The sequence below is a fragment of the Pinus tabuliformis genome, chromosome 2_2 (assembly GCF_031772625.1).
Source record: "Pinus tabuliformis cultivar Carrire ecotype Pingquan chromosome 2_2, CPIR1, whole genome shotgun sequence".
Lineage (NCBI taxonomy): Eukaryota > Viridiplantae > Streptophyta > Pinopsida > Pinales > Pinaceae > Pinus > Pinus tabuliformis.
Window position 1 is genome coordinate 680094784 of NC_142300.1, and position 19592 is coordinate 680114375.

Consider the following 19592-nt stretch of genomic DNA (forward strand, 5'->3'; position numbering starts at 1 on the left):
CTCAAGAAGACCAGTGACATTCAGTCAATGCTCATGTAATATATTTCTGAAGTAACGGAAGAATTTTTATACAAAATAAAAGCCCTCAAATAAAATCGTAGATATATACATTAAAGAACAAACCTATGGAATCATGTTAGCTTCTGAAACTAATAATAATTTAGGGAAATTATGTATAGTCATTTCTTATGTAATTTCAGAGCTTTTGTAAATCATGATGAATTATTCTGCAAAAGTTCTCATTAGCCTGTTGAAACTGCACTGTAATGCATTTTGAAGAGGAGCAATTGATCTTTTCTTTAAACATTTTTTTTCAGTAAGAAAAAAAGTTGCATTATATTCATATAAGATGAGAATATACATCATGGGGCAAATAGTATATGGGAGATATACATCATAGGGTAGATAGAATATACATCATGGGCAGATAGTATATGGGAGACCATATATCAAATAGAAACTGATGTTAAGACTACTATCCCTGTGGAAGACAATGAGATCTTTAGCCCCCAATGAGATAGAAAAAGACCAAGTACCGACTCAAAACATAACTTATATTTGAAGATGTCTGCAAAAATCCTCAGATACATAGAAGATGATAGTAGAAGGATGGAAAAACCAAATATTTACAGGATTATCTACCTACGCAATGTAGAGTGTCATATTAATAGGACTAAAAGGGTGCATTCAAAACTTACCAGAATTTGGAGAAAAAAACTGTTAGCTTATACCAGGGAGACTAAACTCCACAATTTCATGCTGAATTTCTCCCACAGAGATTTGTACCTGCCATGATTGTTCTGTAGAGGAGAGACCCTCTTTCAACATATTAAATTGGAAAACATCCTTATAAATAATAAAACAAATTTAAGGTCATTTTTACTTTAAATAAGGATTTAAGAGGATTCTAATATTTCAAACAATAATACTAATATATAAAGTGGATGTTTTGAAGGCATTCATGATTGTTTAAAAAGTAAAGACCCATCTCTCTAACCAGCATCCCATGATATAAAAAGCCAAAACCTAGTCATGTTCAAATTCAATTATGAATTATGAAATGCATAGGTTTCCATTTGAGATTTTCATTTACAACTACTAAATAGATCCATTTTATAAAATTTGAGATCTGTTATGAGCATTCTAACAGTGAACAAACTACATGAAAACTCTCAAAATGAAACAAAAAATTGTTATGTCCCATTTATTATATTTACGTAATTCCCCTTTGACATCAACTCCCCCAATTGTCACAACCGTGTACTTGTTTGAGCAATTCGATCAGATGTTAGAGGATTGAAACGTTCCAGATCGTTGGATATAGTTTAGGTTAGTTTCTTATATTCTTTCCGCACAGTTTTTCTTGCTGCTTCAAATCTCGCTGAGCAGGCTGCGTCTCTGGGCATCCCACTCCAGGAGCTTGATGAGCTTTTATCCCTAATGAGGGTTTTGCAGAGAAAGTTTTTAATGGATCTTTCGGGCTTCAGATTTCATTCAACGCAAAAGGAACTAGTTGGCTTCTATCTGAAGAAAAAGATCCAAGGCAGCCACCCAATGAGCTTCGATATAATCATACCAACATTAGACTTGTACCAATACGATCCCTGCGAGTTACCATGTATGTTTATATTCTCTCAGCTACTTCTCATGTTAGAATTGTTATAAAAATTTGACAGAATAATAATTTATATATTCGCTTGCTTTCAGGTTAGGCTTATGATGTTGGGGAGAGGCAATGGTTCTTCTTCGTTCCTAAGAGACCACAAGAATTCGAGCGCTCGGCCTAACAGATTGACCAAGTCGGGTTCCTGGAAGGCCACGGGTTCAGACAGGGCAATTCGCAACGAGCAGCTTCAATGCATCAGTCAGAAGAAATTTCTCGTGTTTTATGAAGGAAAAGCCCCTTACGGACAGAGGATGGACTAGATTATGAACGAGGATGCCAGATTTAGATCCTCCACAGTCAAGGTCATTAGTTTACTTTGATAATCATTTTATCCAGATCTTCTGTAGACCGTCAAATGAATAATTAGGATGGATCTTCCGGGTTTCAGATTTCATCCAACGGAAGAGGAACTGGTTGGCTTCTATCGGAAGAAAAGGATCCAAGGCGGCCACCCAATGATCCACAGCTTCCTCGTGAAGTCCATGCGCGGGTACAATTAATGAATGAAAAATTATTCTGTATTTACTTCGCTTTCCTTGTTTTATTAATTTCTTGAGCTAGTTTTTGACTCTTGTGATGTCTGGTTTTCTTTTTTCTATCCTCTAACAATTAAACCATTAGGGTTAGGGTTTTGAGGATGGGGATATCACAACTAGGTCGCTTCAATTTATCAGTGATAAATGGAATAAGCTTCTTCTGAAAGTAGTTGGCACAGGGTATTATTGTATTTTTGGAAGATGTGTCATGATTCAATGCTCCGGTGATGATGGAAACTGTGTATGCTTTAGATTAGTCGTTCCAATTACTGAATGCAGAATGTGGAAATGAAGAGACATCTGAGGAGCAAGTTTTCAATCAACTACGGGTTCTATATTAGTGCTGGATCTCTGATGGTATGCATTTGTTTGGGTTATTTTGTTATCATGTTTTCTCTGTCATTGCCTGTTTCCTCTTATTTCTTGGTATTGCCCTTGTAACCAGTTTTGAAAGTTATAGTTATACGTTTTGTATGTTAGAATGTGAAATGTGTATGAATGTTCAATGCCCAAGAATTTTGGAGTGCATCCCTTTAGAATTACCTACCAGCTGGCTAGCTTAGAGTTTTTGCATGGAGAGAAGTGAGATGTCAATGTTTTACAGCTTGGGCACTGAATGAGGATTATGTGTAAACTAAAATACACACTTTTACTCGACCTCGACCCATGCCCTCATTGAACTACCATGATATGAGGTGCAATGCTTGTAGCTTCTAACTCTAATAATTTGTCCTCCCATTTTCTACCAAAGCTGAACAACTTTGCTCTGTACATCCCTCATCCTTTTCCAAAGTTATTCTACGCATTGGTGGGTAACAGGTCTAATACCAAATCTCTATAAATGTGAGTACAACGTTTAACAGGGCCTTATTTCCTTGAATATAATGATTCCTTTGGTATACTAGTTATTATCAATACAATAAAAAATTCACATACTCACTTTCTATTTTTGGATTTATGTCTTCGTTTGTAATTGGAAGTCCTTGTCCCATACATTTGCACAACAACGAGAGCTCTAAACAGAATTCCCTATTACATTTCCAGTCTACACGCTAATTATAAACAAAATCAGCAAATGGTCTATACCAAGTATCTTAAAATGTGAGTATAATACTAAGGGGTATAATTGGGCCTTGTTTCCTTGAATGTAATGATTCAGACTTTGCAAGAAATTATTTAGGGTTATTTTATTTTATTTTATCCAAGGACGGATTCTTTAACTTAAAGAAAAGTATTGCAATTGACCTGAATAGGTCCAGCATCATAAGAAAAGTGGCCCTCAAAGGGTGAAATGCAGAGCATAAGTTGTTTTTTGTGGCTTAGTTATCATGACCGGGATATACTATCATCAACATTATCTAGGATTTTAACATGGCCTCAATCCCTTACTCATGTCTTTAGGGTTATTTTATTTTATTTTATCCAAGGACGGATTCTTTAACTTAAAGAAAAGTATTGCAATTGACCTGAATAGGTCCAGCATCATAAGAAAAGTGGCCCTCAAAGGGTGAAATGCAGAGCATAAGTTGTTTTTTGTGGCTTAGTTATCATGACCGGGATATACTATCATCAAAATTATCTAGGATTTTAACATGGCCTCAATCCCTTACTCATGTCTTAAGGGAAACTAAAAGTTTGTGGGTGTCTGACATTCTGTCATTTTCAATCTTTTAACCCCAATCCCATTGGCAGAACTTTTCATTCTTGACTCCAAATTTTCAAGCAGAAGTTTTATGAAGCTCACTTTCTTCAGTTAGTCTTGAACCTTGATAGCGCTAAATATCTAGACCATGGTGATTGTATCTGCACATAAATACAAGTCCTACCCCTAGAAAATCAAAATCTTAACCTTCCATCAAAACTACTGTAACATAAATACAAATTCTGTAAGTTTGACTTCATTTCAGTAAGGCAGTTTGACTCAAGTTCAAGAGACAGTTCACTTGTGAGACTTGAGTTCAATGAGACAGTTCGACTTGGTTTTAAGGAGTCAGTTTAATGGCGCAGACTTGGAGAGACATATGATTATGCACTATCGAGAATTTGTATGTTTTTGAGCTCAGGAATATAGTTTTAGATCTGTGCCTGAGGTCCAGGAGAGCTAGAGTGCATCACTTTTTTTTTCTATAAAGATTTTTTTTTCTTTTTAATTTTCCAAAAAGAAGAAAACATACACTTTCATTAAAAGAAAAGTAGTTACAATCACTTTGTAACCTCTGTTTTTAATAAGAAAAACATTGACTGTCCCATTCTTTTGGGACAGAGACCTATCAACTATTTGTTCCAGCTTTGACTGTTGTCATTAACAATCTTCACTGAGTGCTTTCTAAACTAAATCATGTATCTCAACTGGTTGGTTTCTATCTGAAGAAAAGGATCAAGGCGGCCACCCAATGAGCTTCGATATAATCATACCAACATTAGACTTGTACCGATACGATTCCTGCGAGTTACCAGGTATGTTTATCTTCTCTCAGCTACTTCTCAGGTTAGAATTGTTATAAAAAATTCAAAGAATAGTAATTTATATATTCGCCTGCTTTCAGCTTTGGCTTATGATGCTGGGGAGAGGCAATGGTTCTTCTTTGTTCCAAGATACCACGAGAATTTGAGTGCTCAGCCTAACAGATTGGCCAAGTCAGGTTACTTGAAGGCCACGGGTTCAGACAGGGTAATTCACAACGAGCAGCTTCAATGCATCGGCCTGAAGAAAATTCTCGTGTTTTATGAAGGTAAAGCCCCTTACGGGCAGAGGACAGACTGGATTATGATCCTGCACAGTCAAGGTCATTAGTTTATTTGATAATCATTTTATCCAGATCTTCTGTACATGGTGTGGAATGAATTTTTTTTAGCAGTGTAACTATGAGAGTATGTCTTAGTGAACTGTTTTGCTGAGAATTTGTTCACTTTAAAAATAAGGAAAAAGGTTAATGGCCCAATATCCATAAGCATTCTCAATGACCCAATATCTATAGGCATTAACAATAACCCAATATCCATAGGTGTTCTGGTGGGAGTGAAACCCTTCTCCCTTATTGACCACCCATTAGTAATTCCAGGTGAAATACGTTTCTTTGAATAACAATGATATTTAGCCTGCTATAGCCAATAGCCTACAGTGATAACTATCTCACTGCTTATTTTACGATTGAGTTAAGATAAGTTTTCATATAGTATAAATAAATACAAAATTATGTAATGATCAGTTTTTTAATCCTTCGGAGTGGGTAATAAGGCCAGAGTTTTCTAGTTGCAGTTCTTATATCCCTCAAGTATGCAGGAGATTTGAACTTTTGAGAATTTATTTATTTTAATTGTGGTTGGAGTTTCGAATTTATTTATTTTTAATTGTGGTTTGAGTTTCAATTTCTTTAATCTATGAGGTTAGAATTTGAAGTTTTACTATACCTCTCATTAGTTAATAGGCCGAAAGGTATGTAGCTGCAGTTATTTTAAACCCTTCCAAGCACAAAACAACATAAAGAGGTTAAAGTTTTGAACTCTATACTTAATGGTACCATATATTTACATCTATAATGCTTTTTAGCTCCCTGAGTGGTTGGAATCAATGTAAAATCAACCATGAAGCAATTGTGTTTGAGTGCCTGGAACCGATCATGCTCTCTGAAGAGACAAGGGTTTTGAGGGGAACACCAAATCCTGCAAGACAGACCAGTTAGTGTTGCCAGACTTGTCGCCGGACAGCCTGCTGATCCAGGCCATAGCAATTTCTTCTGCTCTTCTTTCTACATCACCATCCAGTTTTCCTTACTTTGAATAGCTTTACACGTTCTTTCGAATGTGGGGAGCAGTTTACTTTCAATGCTCACTGAATTCATACTTCTCTGGTTTATGAAAAATTACCGAGATCTGTCATTTCTCAATTCCATGTTTAAAAAAATATATATATACATAGATAGAATCACACATCACCCTTATATTGAATTATAATATAGAATGCACCTCTCTAAACATCAAAACTGACTTCTTACGTTATTTCAATTTCTAAAAATAAAAGTTTGTGTCTATTTCAATTATTATTTAACCTAGCAGAGAGTTTACCAAATATGACAAAATGTTCAGTACCTTTAATTCACATTTGAATATTCCATGTTTGAATTTGTGTTACCAGAACCGAGCTATTGAAAATATTGACAAGAGATTGAGGTCACAATACTTTGAAAATATTGGGCATCATAATCATTGAATCTTTGGATCACACCTTATTGTCAAACCATTCTCTTCATTGTCATCGTTTATCTGAAAAGTTTAAAATCTTAGTGTTCGCTTCTATCAAAAGAGATCCGACGAGTGTCTCCCTTTTGCAAAAGATTATGAGTCTAAATATTCATGGATTGGGAACTACCAACAATGAAAACGTAATGTACATATATCTCTTTCTGCATAATCACAACAAAATATATGAATTTGGCATTTTATAATGATATGTATTATAGATTCAGTGCATTCAATTGATAAGGCCTGCATAGCTGCAACTCTTTCAATCTCCATCTGGCCATATTGTTTCTTATATATGTCTACACTTCCATGTAATTTTCAAAGAGCTTTCAATCAGGACTTTATAAGAATTTGGAATGCGGATAAACTTCTCTGTCATTTTCTTTTTATCCCCTTTGGAGAATGTTGTCTGTAGCCCCTTTCCCCATGATGTCTGAGTACAAAGACTCTGAAGATCTCTATACGATTGTTTCCGCTTATTCCACTTCAACAAACTCGACACCAATGGAAAACCAACAGTCAATAGTGCAATTTAAGACCAGTGGGGGGAAGAGGAGCTGGACTGGTGCAATAAGTCCAAGATTGCAAGAGGATGATAAAGGTCCAACCTCAACAAAGAAGAGTTGCCTTGGTCATAAAGCACATGTATGGACTGAAAGGGTTAGGAGGAGTAAAATGAATTGTATGCTCAATACTCTAGAGTCTCTATTCCCTGAGGGTCTCAATCCAAAGGTAGTACTTGATGATTTCTGTCTGGAATAAAAGTTCAAGACACTAATACAGGCCATGAGCTAAGCAAATGAGTATAAAATAGATTTTTATGTATGTTAGATTTTGATTGCAGAGTTGTGTTTTTCGCTGTTCTTATCAAACCTAATTTTAGCAAATGAGTATAAAATAGATTTTTATGTCTGTACAGACATGTTAGATTTTGATTGCAGAGTTGTGTTTTTTGATGTTCTTATCAAACCTAATTTTCTAGACACTGAATTGTTGAAGTATTTGTTTCTCAGGCGGACAAAGGAAAAATTGTTGATGAGGCCATAGATTACATCAAGACCCAGCCCAACAATTAGAATTGGAAGCACATCATAGTAGAAGGATTGAGGTCACAATACTTTGAAAATATTGGGCATCATAATCATTGAATCTTTGGATCACACCTTATTATCAAACCATTCTATTCATTGTCATAGTTTATCTGAAAAGTTTAAAATCTTAGTGTCAGGATTTTATAATTGTGCCAGGTCATTTATTACCTTAACATATTTTCTGAATTGGTATCCAATTACAAAATAGATGATCCAAAGTAGTGTCCATTAAACTGCTTTACCAGCGATCTGGTTTAAGTCTGTGAAGTATTTTTTTTTATATAATGCTACAATTGTATGTTGTATTTATGTTCAAATCTTCAGTATTTTCTCACCTCAGTGGAAAAGCACACTGGGGTACACAGATAATAGCTCAATACAAAAATTAATGATTCTCATGTAGATTTGCAGTAACTCTTTGCTTATTAGACTAATAGGCATCCGTGCTTTTACAGGGGCTTGAAGTTCCGAACCCGCTAGTTACTTACCACAACGTATTATAAAACTGCATTGGATTTTCAGGAAAACCAATGTCAGAAGTTTGAAGTATGCATCACATCCTTGGAATGGTTATAGTTTATCGGTATGCATCCCAGCCACAAAATGTCATAAAACTGCAACGAATATCAGAAGTAGTTTGAGGTATGCATCCCACCCTGGGAATGGATATATTTTGCAGAGAAATTGCACAAATGAAAGAAAAAAAACAAATCATCGCTCTTAGAGCAGAAATCCACTGGTTGTGATATCCACAGAGATTATCTGTTGCCAGCCTTTTGTAAGGTATGTTCTTTAGGACCAGCTATGGTGGTATTAAGTTCATCTATGGTACAGCTCAAGTCCTTGGCTGTGACTAGCTGGTTATTGTTTTTTGACTAAAAAAATCAAAGAAAGCACACTTCAGGAAGTAGTTCTATATATAACAGAGAAAATCCGATTAGGAATTTCTGGAAAATAACACCATCAGTCTACATAGCTCCTAGAATGTATCAAATATCGTAGCTGGTAAAAGGACAGTAAATTATTTCCACGGTTAAGTTCAGAACTGTTACTTACCTTAGCATAAAGGGTATTCACCATGTTGGATCCAACAGTGTTTATGGTGCAATTTACAATCTCCAGTTGATTGGCATCCATGATAGAAAATAGTTTGGGCAGAAAACCAGTCTTCTCAGGGGCCCATATTGTGATGAAAGCCTGGCCACCCAAAAGTTTGGATCCAAGAATCTATAGACCTGGATGTGATGATGTTACTAGAACTGAAGGAAGGATGTGAATACCAAGAGAATTTTCAGACATTCTGATTGTTGGGCTTGCAAATCTTTCAAGGTAGTTTGGAGGGTCTTGATATAATCAATGGCCTTATCAACAATTCTTCCTTTGTCAACTTAAGAAAGAAATACTTCAGCAATTGAGTGTCTAGAACCTCTAGAACATCAACTTTGATAAGAATCTATCAATTCTGCAATCTGAATCTCATGTCTGTACAGTCATGAAAATCTATTTTAAACTCATTTGCTTAGCTCGTGGCCTATATTAGTATCTTGAACTGTTATTCCAGACAACAATCATCAAGTACTACCTTTGAATTGAGACCCTCAGGTAACAGAGAGTTTAGGGTATCGAGCATACAATTCATTTTACTCCTCCTAGCCCGTTCAGTCCATACATGTATTTTTTTTATCATGGCAACTCTTCAACTCTTCTTTGTTGAGAATGGACCTTGATCATCCTCTTGCAATGATGGAATTTTTGCACCAGCCCAACTCATCTTGCCATTGCTGTTCAAAGATTGCACCATTGATTTCTCTTTTTCTATTGGTCTACAGTTTGTTGAAGTGGAGTAAGCATAAATAATCGTATAGAGATCTTCGGGGTCTCTGTACTCAAACATCATGTGGAAGGGGGTGACAGACAACATTCTACAAATGGGATCCCAAAGAAAATGGCAGAGAATTTTATCAGCATTCCAAATTCCGATAAGGTCCTGATTGAAATGTCTCTGACTGTTACATGCAAGTATAGCCATGTAACAGAAACAATAAGGCCAAATGGAAGGGCTAGCAGGTACGCATGCAAGTATAGCCATATAACGGAAACAATAAGGCCAGATGGAAGGGCTAGCAGGTATGTAGGCTTTCTATTCATATGATATGGTGTTTATTTGAACATGTATTGCATCATGGAAATGAAAGACATATACAAATTTTTTAAACATTTCCGAGTATCTTAGTCATAAATCTTGATATCATTATGATTATATCTATATGTTATTGATTATACATCAGAGTTAATCTCCTGAAATCAATTATGTTATCTGCCTAATTTTTCAGATTGAGTACAAACCTTCACTTATATTCTTTATTGAAAGCTGCACATATTTAGTTTTTATGGGATGGTGATGGAAACAAACACTTCTCATCAATCTGATAGTAATAATTTTCAAACTGCTTTTCATAAATTTCTAGATAATAGGTTGGTTGGATTGTGTTTCAGTCTTTATAGTCTTTATTGGATTTTCAAAGTATTTTTATGATGTTTTAATTCTTTATAATTAAAATTATTGAATTTATGTTGATTGCAAATTTTAATATTTAATTATTTGTTAGAGATTTGTAAATGGTAGTTTTTCATTTTTCATTTTTTCTGGATGTGTTTGGATTTTGAATTTTTAATCTATTTCTTACATCCTAGAAGATTTTGGACATTCAACTTATTGGATTTTGAATTTTTAATCTATTTCTTACATTCAAGAAGATTTTGGACAATCAACTTATTTCTTTACAAAAAACTGCCATTCTAAAACAATTTTAGACCCTACTCCACCCAATTTAGTTGTTATATATGAAATATACAATCAATTATCTATATAAAAAATGACAAATTTATATATTTTGTTTTGATTATACAAAAACGGATATGTACATTTTGTTTTGACTGTTGGTACTCCCCGTCCATAAATAGTTAGAATCATAATATTTTGCAAATGGAGATATTTGTTAGATCTCTTTTGATAAAAGCAAACAATGTTCTTTTAAATCTGTGGGTTAAACGATTGCAATGATGGAATGGTTTGACAATAAGGTACGATCCAAAGATGCAATATTATGATGCCCAATCTTTTCAAAGTATTATGACCTCATTTTCTTGTCACCATCCAGTTCAATAGCCGCACTTAGTAAGCCTTTTGGTGACTCCATATCTGCAGCTCAATTGTTTACTTGGCCTCTGAAAAGTTCTCGTAACTCAAATTCAAACATGGTTAGATGCCTGCACTAATTCAAAAGTTATTTAAAGGTATTGCAGATTTTTGTCAGATTCTCTAACTCCTGCTAGGATTAAATAATAATGGAATTACAACTGAGAGCCATTCGAGATATTGTTCTAATCTACCTATTTAAATTCTTAACAAATCTTGTGTACTAACCTACCTATTTAAATTCTTAACAAATCTTGTGGGACATTGTTGGGCAATTGCCATTTTTATTACTCTAGAAAATATAAAAATAATCTAATAATAAATTAGAAGTTAAATTTTAAAAATATATTAGTAAAATCATATTAAAAATATTAATGCGGTTATATAACTGAAGGCTTCATAAATATAATAAAAAAATTATTGCAACAAAAAAAAGGTTTGCAATACAAAGAAATGCACACAATTTCTTGATTAACCATGTATAAAAAGGTTATGGGTCAACTTTAACTTGAGAATAAAAAGGTATTACAGATCTTATTGTAAAATTGACCATTCTGCTAAATAAAATTTGCTTATATATTAATTTCCAAGTCTAATTAGAATATGAATTCATTAGAATTGGAATGATCTTAAATCCTTAGGAAATTGGTGGGCAAGGAGCCACCTGGCATGAATCTAATTAACTTGAAAAAAAAACTGGCATGAATCTAATTTAACTTGAAAAAAAACATTACACATCTTATTTTAAAATGGACCATTTTGCTGAATTGGATCCTAAGATTTCCCCTGAGCTCTGAGCTGCTGCGCGCGCTCCCTCGGCCCTGCAACTCGCGAGATCCGCACCCTGCGGATCTAGATCTCTGCGCGCTTGCCCGCTCCTGCTCTCTCCGATCCCTGCGGGGTGTCCGCTGAGGGCTCTGCCTTCAGAGTGCGGTCGGCTAGGGTTTGTCTATTGAAAGCTTTAGCCTTTGGCTGCGGTCGGCTAGGGTTTGTTCTACTGCTCGCCATGGAGGAGTCAGATCCCCCCCAGGGGCCCTCCTCCCCTTCTCCGTTTTCTGTTGTTGAGGCCTTCAGATCCTTGCTGGCCTCTACCTAAGAAGAAAGTTGTGGAAGCCGCCAAATTTGTGAAAAGACTTGAAGACATCCCCGAGATCGCTCTTCCCTCTGAAGGTCTGATTCAAGTAGCTTTATCTTTGGCGGATCGTGCTTTGGTTGGTCAGTTTATAGGTCTCTGACCCTCTCAGAAATCAACAGAGAACGGGGTTGCTAGAAATTGGGCTTCACTGATCAAGAACAAGGTAACATCTTACTTCCTCGGAAGAGGATACTTCCTATTTGAATTTTCAGAAAAAGAAAACAAGGATCTCATTTTCAGAAATGGCTCCTACTTCATGGGGCCACAAGGGCTGTACCTAAATAAATAGACGCCAGATTTCGATCTGGCGATGGATGTGCATTTGCGGTCCCGGTATGGGTAAGGCTTCCCAATCTCCTGGTTCACTGTTGGAATTGGGACTCTCTGAAACACATTGGAAACACTCTTGGGAAATTCATAGATAAGGCCAACAACAAGGATCAGTATGACTGCCAGAATTTGTGTGGAGGTGGATCTGGAGGTCGGACTACCAGAAGCCATCAAAATAAGGGTAGGTCCTTGGATGCATGTCCAGAAGCTGGACTATGAACAACTGCCATTCAAATGCCGGAAGTGCCAAGTCTACGAAAACTTCGCTAGAGATTGCCCGTCCAAAGGGGTAGAGGAAAAAGGAAAGGAAGAAGGATGGAATCAGGCAAAAAGACCCAAAACTTCTTTCAGGAAGACTGCAAATACTAACGCCAGAGCCCCCCAAACGGGCCCTGCACAACATCCTTCCATGGAGAGCCAAGGGAATAAATTTGAGATCCTTGGATCTGAAATAATGAATACCCAGGAGACAGAAACTCCGAAAGAAGTCTCTCTGCCTAAATCTAAAAGCGGACCAGAGAGATCCAAAGGGAAGATATTAAAAGAGGAGGAGGAAACCCAAGAGTCCGAGGAATCGGAGGAAGAAGGGGAAATAGGGGATTCGCAGTCTACCCCCAGAAGATCTACAAGAGGCCGAATGTCAACAAAGGAAAAAAGGGATCAAGAAACATACAAAGACAAGCTCCAGGGCAGCCAGCCAACGCTAGAGAAACTCCTAGCAAAAACCCCGAAAACGAAGAGGATCCAAACCCAGAGCTCCAAAGGAGCTCACCACAGCAAAAATAAATGATGAAGATAGTCTCCTCGAATTGTAGGGGAATGGGCTCCAAAGCAAAAGAAGAAGCAATGAAGAGTCTAACAAGACTGGAAGCCCCGAACATTCTTCTCATCCAGGAGACTAAACTGGAGGATTTAACCTTCCTCCAAGCAAGCAAAAAGTTTTGGAAAAAAGACGGAGCGCATGCAACCTCTGCCCGTGGAGCTTCAGGAGGACTTGGGTTGCTCTGGAATCCAAATAAGTTTTCCCTTATCTTCGAGTCCCTGAACACTCATTGGATTTTGTTAAAATTGCAGCACTTAGAATCTAAATAAATTATCAGTCTGGTCAATGTATATGCTCCTAACAATGCAGGTGAAAAGAAAATTTGCTGGGACTCCATCAAAAACTTGGCAGATCTGGAAAATTTGGAAAACATTATTATAGCGGAGATCTCAATCTCACCCTCCTTTCGTCAGAAAAAAGAAGAGGCAGTGTTGTCAGAGATCCGGTAAGAGAATCAGTGGATCATCTCATGCAGGATTGGGATCTGATAGATATTAAGCCGACCGCCGACAAGTACACGTGGTCAAACAAGAGGGTTGGCCTGGGACACATAGCTGCAACACTGGACAGATTTTTGGTGCAAAGTTCCTTCCTGCTTCTAGGATTAGAAGCTAGATCGCACATCCTTCATAGCAGCATATCAGATCACAAGCCTATTAGCTTGGAACTACTGACCCCTAAGGACCTCGGGCCCATTCCATTCAGGTTCAGCTCTCTTTGGATCAAAGAGGCAGACTTTATGGACAAGGTCAGAGACTGTTGGACCCAAGACCCTGCCCAACCCAGCTGCGGAAAGGAAAAAATCTCAAACATAATTATAAAATCAACATCTCCATCTTGAAACAACTGAAATCACAAAAGAGGAATTGGAAAAGCAGGGCAAATTTCAGCAAAACTTCCATAAGGCATGCCTGGCAGAAGAGGAGTACTAGAGGCTCAAGTCTAGAAGCCTTTGGCTCAAATCCGGCGACAGAAACTCCTCTTGCTTTCATAAACAAGCTCAAGCTAGGAAAGGACGGAACTCCATCATTGAAATAAAAGAAGAAAACAAAGTTCTGAAGGACTTTGCAAGCATAAAAAAGGTAGCTTCAGATCATTTTGAGAAACTATACAGGGAAGAAATAGGAGCTGAGCAAAATGATTCCCTGCTGGACGCTGTCCCTAACCTCATCACCCCCAAGATGAACCAGATCTTAGAAAGAAAAATCATGCAAAAGGAAGCCAAGGAGGCCCTATTCGCCATGGATCCGGACAAAGCCCCAGGACCGGACGGTTTCACACTGAGATTTTTACAAACCTGTTGGCAGATAATTGAGAAGGAATTCCTCAAAATGATTCAGAAATCCCAGAACTATCAGAAGATTGGAGGCTGCACAAATTCGGCATTTCTCGCCCTCATCCCTAAGGAAAAAGGGGCAAACTCCTTCAATAGATTTCGTCCAATTTCACTATGTAATATTGGGTACAAAGTGATCACCAAAGTGATAGCAAACAGGGTGAAAAGATTTCTCCCTAAAATCATTCCGGAAAATCAAGGGGTATTCATCCAGGGCACGCCGCTGGTGGACAACTTCGTGCTGGTGCAAGAGGCAATCCACTCCACCCAACATCGAAAGGAAAAAGGTATGGTTATTAAATTAGATCTAGCTAATGCCTTTGACTGTGTTAGACATAGGTTTTTGTTTGATGTAATGCATAAATTGGGATTTGGGCAAAGGCTCATAAAGTGGATAAAAGCTTGCATATCGGAGCCTTGGATTGCCCCTTTGGTGAATGGAAGGGCTGCTGATTTTTTCAAAGCCTCAAGAGGGTTGAGACATGGGTGCCCTCTCTCACCTCTCCTATTCGTCATTCAAGCTTCGGTTCTCAGTTTCTATTTGAATAAAAAGCAGCAAGAACAAGACATTGTTGGACTGTGTATTGCAAGAGGGGTGAAATGCATCAATCATGCCCTCTTTGCTGATGATACTCTACTGTTGGGAGCTGCTACACCGCACTCGGCTATCAAATTCAAAGCAGTTCTGGACGACTTCTGTAAGATCTCAGGCAGCGTGTTAAATAAGGGTAAATGTCAAATATACTGTTGGAACATCCCTGCTTCTACTGCAAATTCCATAGCTAGATGCCTTGGATTTGCAGCCTCCACTTCTTGGTCCTCATTCAAATATTTGGGGCAGCCTCCACTTCTTGGTCCTCTTTCAAATATCTGGGTCTACCAATCTTCAATAAGAAGGCATCTAGAAAAGATTGGGTTCCCCAACTAGACAAATTTAAAGCTAAGATGCAAGCTTGGGGATCCTCTTGGCTCAACATCGCCGGCAAATTAGTGCTCATTAAGGCAGTTCTCTGCAGTCTTCCGATTTTCAAATTTTCAGTCCTCCTGGCACCTGTGGGAATCATCAAAAAAATGGAGGAATTAATCAGGCCCTTCTTCTGGAAAGGTGGCAAACAAAATGACAAGAGATTTTCCCTAATCAACTGGGAAACAGTCACTAAACCATTTTTTGAAGGGGGATTGAATTTTAAAGATCTCAAAGCGCAAAATCTAGCTATGGGAGCCAAAATAATTTGGAAAATCATTGCTCCTAATCCAAATTGGGCACATATTGCCTATGGAGGAAATATTCCAGAGGAAGGAGGCTCAGATGTTTGGATCAGCCTAAAAACACATTTAGAACTCACTTCAACACTTTCATTAATAGAATTGCTCCGATGATCAAAAACTACTCGCACTGGATTCCTGGAAATGGCAAGCAAATCCAGTGATGGAGTGATAAAATTCTGGATCGACCTCCATTGGAAGAGCTAGGAGATTTCACAGAGTTGGAGAATTGGCTTGCTATAGAAAACGTCCACACCCTGTGGGACATATCACGATGGACAGAGGATACCTGGGCGGGCTGGAAGCATCTACCTGTGCCCAACGCATTGCAACCTAATTGGGCAGCGCTCAGATCTCATCTACATGGGCTGGCACCTATCCATGCAGGCAGAAAGGACGTGAGAGGCTGGGGGAGAAATCGGACAGGCTATACAATCATGCAGGGATACACCAAATGTCTTGAGCGCCCTCATGTGCCTCCCAACCCTGCCCCTTGGGTGGGCATATGGAATTTCCCCTCTATTCCCAAAATAGATCATTTCTGTTGGATCCTCTATCACCAAAAAATTCTCACTGAGGATAGACTCCAGAAAAGAGGATTCAATGGACCTTCCAGATGCATTCTTTGCAAGGCAAACTCAGAAACTGCCCTTCATCTTATGATTGAATGCAACTTTATAATCTCTATTTGGCAGGAGTTGCTAGATACTTGGAACTATGACTTCATTCTCCCTACTTCTGTCCAGGGTTTGTTCGCGGGTTGGATGGCCAGATATCCAGGCGCTCAACCAAAAAACAAAAAGATCAGGACAACTTGGAGTGCACTGCCAAAAGTTGGCAGGTTTGGCTGGAAAGGAACAGGAGGATATTCCGGAGCAAAGAACAAGACCACAAGTTAGTAGCCAACTAAGTGAAATGCCAACTAAACGAGTGGCTGGAAGGCATAGGAGACGACTCAAATCTCAGCGAGCAAAACAGAGATCTGGGATCTGTCCTTAATTTTAATTTTCACAAGCCAAGAAGCTCCCCTCCAATTTTCGAAGATTGGCAAATTAGGAAAAATGAGAAAGATTTTTAGGATTGGCTGTCCAATCAACCAATTCCTTCCCTATTCTTTGATGGGGCAGCAAAAGGGAATCCAGGGAAGGTCGATGCTGGAGGACACATTAATATGCCAGACAACACTTCTCCTCACAATTTCACCTGGGGTCTAGGCCATACATCTAGCATAAAAGCCGAGGCGTTGGCCCTCTTACAAGGTGTAAACTTCGTCAAAGAGCTGGGAATTTGGGAAGCAAATGTCTTTGGAGACCCCCAAGTAATCATAAGAGCAATGGTGGCCAACTCCAACCCAGCAGATCTGCAACTAGCAAGGTTAATTACAAGGATTAAAAGCATGTCAAAGTCTCTACATTTGAATTATTTTCACATTCTAAGAACAAATAATAAAGCAGCAAACATTCAGGCAAACAAGGTAGTTCACTTAGACGCTGGAACTATTCTCAAAAATAAGGAAATCCTGTGGGCGCCCATCCCGTAAAGAGTCATGTTTTACTGCCTTCTTTTACAGCAGTTCATTTGTATCTTTCTGCTTGGACAATTAGCAGCCAAAGTGCACTTTATCAATTGTAAAAAGAGGACGCTGATAAGAGCAAGAGCCAATTCCCATTTGGTAGAAAGGTAGGCTGAAATTTGCTCCTCTCTTTGTAATCGATTGTGTGGCCATTAGCCAAGCAGTTAATGAAATCCTATAACCGTTCTTGTAAAAAAAAAATGGACCATTTTGCTAAATAAAATTTGCTTATATATTAATTTCCCCATCTAATTAGAATATGAACATATTAGAATATGAATAATCTCAAATCCCTAGTAAATTGGTGCACAGGGAGCCACATGGCACATTTTTTTTTTTTTTTAATTTATTAAAAGTCAATGCAACCTAACGAACTCTATAACCCACTACAACCATTGATAGGCACTTAGATGAAGCATATGCTGAGCATATTTCCTTGAGAAGCAATTTTAGGCACTAAATTAAAAAAATAATAAAAGTCAACCAATCCTTATCCACCCTAAGTTGAAATAGGAAGTCTTAAGCCATTATGATATAACCAGAAACTCACTACAACCATTGATAAGCACTTAGACAAAGCATATGCTGAGCATATTCCCTTGAGAAGCAATCTAGACACTCAATTAAAAGTCAACCGATCCTCATCCACAGTAAGTTGAAATACGAAGTCTTCCGCAATTATGATATAACAAGAAATAGGAAGCCTTACTAATGTTAAAATAACTTAAAGCTCAAGTTGAGTAGTGACACAGGGAATCAAGGGAATTAATAGTGTGATTACTTTAATATGAAAGACAAAATTGAAACCTATAGTTTTGGAAATCTAATATAAGTGCAATTACCTCAAATGCTCCGACTATGAATTTAGTTGTCATTGTTTTTAATAAAGCAACATATTTTGGGGAAAACTTCTGAGCATTTCCCCTCATTCTAAATATTGGCACCCAAGGTGAACTCTACATCCTTCAGGGCACAAGGCTCTAGCGCTACTACACAATATGGGTAGTTAAGACAATCCAAACAAAGTCTAACATGTTTAAAGATGAATGCAATTTCTTTTGTTCTTTCAATTTTTTAAATGTCTCTGCAACAACTTGATACATTGTCATCAAACTCAACAATAATACCCTAATTCTCTCAAATTTCACAAGCTTCATAAATAATTTATTCAAGCCCTAAATTGATAACTCGCATAGTGTTGTTGATGATCTATTTACTTGGGCAATTCTCTGCCACTTGTACGTTTGTCCACATCTAGCAATTGGTTATTTTATTTTTGATCTTTTAACAAGTTTTCCATTACAAGTATAGAACTGTCTTCTTTCTCAATTATGCGAATTGGATTCTGTTGCGATTGTGAGTTTATCATTTTTGCAAAAAGAAGAGCTTTGTGTCAAATGTGATATTTTTTTTAAGCTCAGACATTTATTTTTGTGCCAGAGAAATTAAAAAACTGTTTTTGAATCTTTAATAGAATTTCTTGGGAATAAAAGCTGGAGAAATTCAATAGACAGGTATTACATCTAAGACATTTTTTTATCACAAGAAGGAAACCTTATTTTGAAAATTTAAATTTATTGATGGCACTAGAAGGATACAAAGGTCCAAAGAGAATACATAATACCATTATTTTATAGTTTGGACATATTACATGGCTAAAATAAGGATAAGACGCAGCAAGTAGCTAAATTAACAACATTATATAACAAATGATGAGGGAGTTTATTAATGTTCCCCTTACTACTAAAGTCTTTCTATTAAGCTTTCCTCATAAAATTAGACCAATTTCTAATGAACAAAAACTATTATCCATTGCATTGTGAATTAAGGTGATATGAGATTACTTTGCTATGAAATGTTTGATTTAAAACATTTACTTATAAAGATTCCATAATTTTAATGAAGAGAATTTTCATAAATCTTTTGGAGTGAAGTGTTGTGCATTAATTTCACTTTGAACATATCTTGGTTGGAATTTCCTTAAAACATAACATATGATAAAAAAGAAACAAAATCACTAATGTTTCTTATGCCATTGCCTTGTGGCGTTTCTTTTGCAACATATAGTGCAAACGCTAGTTACGCAGGGTTTTCCCTATGGGGAGAACTCCCCTATGCGTCACTATGTTATGTCTTGTGCCATTGATTTAATGCATTAGACGATTAAAAAAATTTCCATTGTTGGATCATTATAGGCCGTGGAGGACACTACGTTGAAAGTTGGTTACACTAAACACTGAGGTGGAAATGCGTTGGAAGTTAGTTACAGTAAAATAATGCGTTAGAAATTCGTTACGGTAACCTAGGTGCCCATTGTAACTAATTCTCTATTCTTAATAAATATGAAACCTTAGCTTCTACATTAACCTAAAAAATCAGGGTTCATGCCTCTTAG

General features: G+C 37.2%; 1 protein-coding gene and 1 pseudogene across 5 annotated transcripts; one reads left to right on the top strand and one right to left on the bottom strand.

Annotated features, from left to right (window-relative positions):
- The first annotated feature begins 1150 nt into the window (after window positions 1-1150).
- On the top strand, window positions 1151-8125 carry LOC149194485 (NAC domain-containing protein 35-like). Of its 5 annotated transcripts, XM_089407639.1 has the most exons (5): window positions 1151-1968; window positions 2055-2156; window positions 4466-4659; window positions 4749-4934; window positions 7991-8125. In XM_089407639.1, the coding sequence occupies exons 3-5, from the start codon at window positions 4596-4598 to the stop codon at window positions 7996-7998; spliced, it is 258 nt and encodes an 85-aa protein (XP_089263765.1). In that variant the 5' UTR covers window positions 1151-1968; window positions 2055-2156; window positions 4466-4595; the 3' UTR covers window positions 7999-8125. The 5 variants fall into 5 exon arrangements, with proteins under 5 accessions (XP_089263765.1, XP_089263761.1, XP_089263763.1 ...); XM_089407635.1 differs by lacking the exon at window positions 7991-8125 and having other exon boundaries at window positions 4749-5047; XM_089407637.1 differs by lacking the exon at window positions 7991-8125 and having other exon boundaries at window positions 4573-4659; window positions 4749-5047.
- Window positions 8126-8293: 168 nt separating this feature from the next.
- LOC149194486 (transcription factor MTB1-like) lies at window positions 8294-9456 on the bottom strand (annotated as a pseudogene).
- Window positions 9457-19592: the final 10136 nt, after the last annotated feature.

Bases quoted from the DNA above. Each gene is read 5' to 3' on its own strand.
- LOC149194485 (XM_089407636.1), top strand. From the start codon at position 4,596: ATGAGCTTCGATATAATCATACCAACATTAGACTTGTACCGATACGAT. The intron at 4,660-4,748 runs GTATGTTTATCT...GCCTGCTTTCAG, and splicing joins CGATTCCTGCGAGTTACCAG to CTTTGGCTTATGATGCTGGG.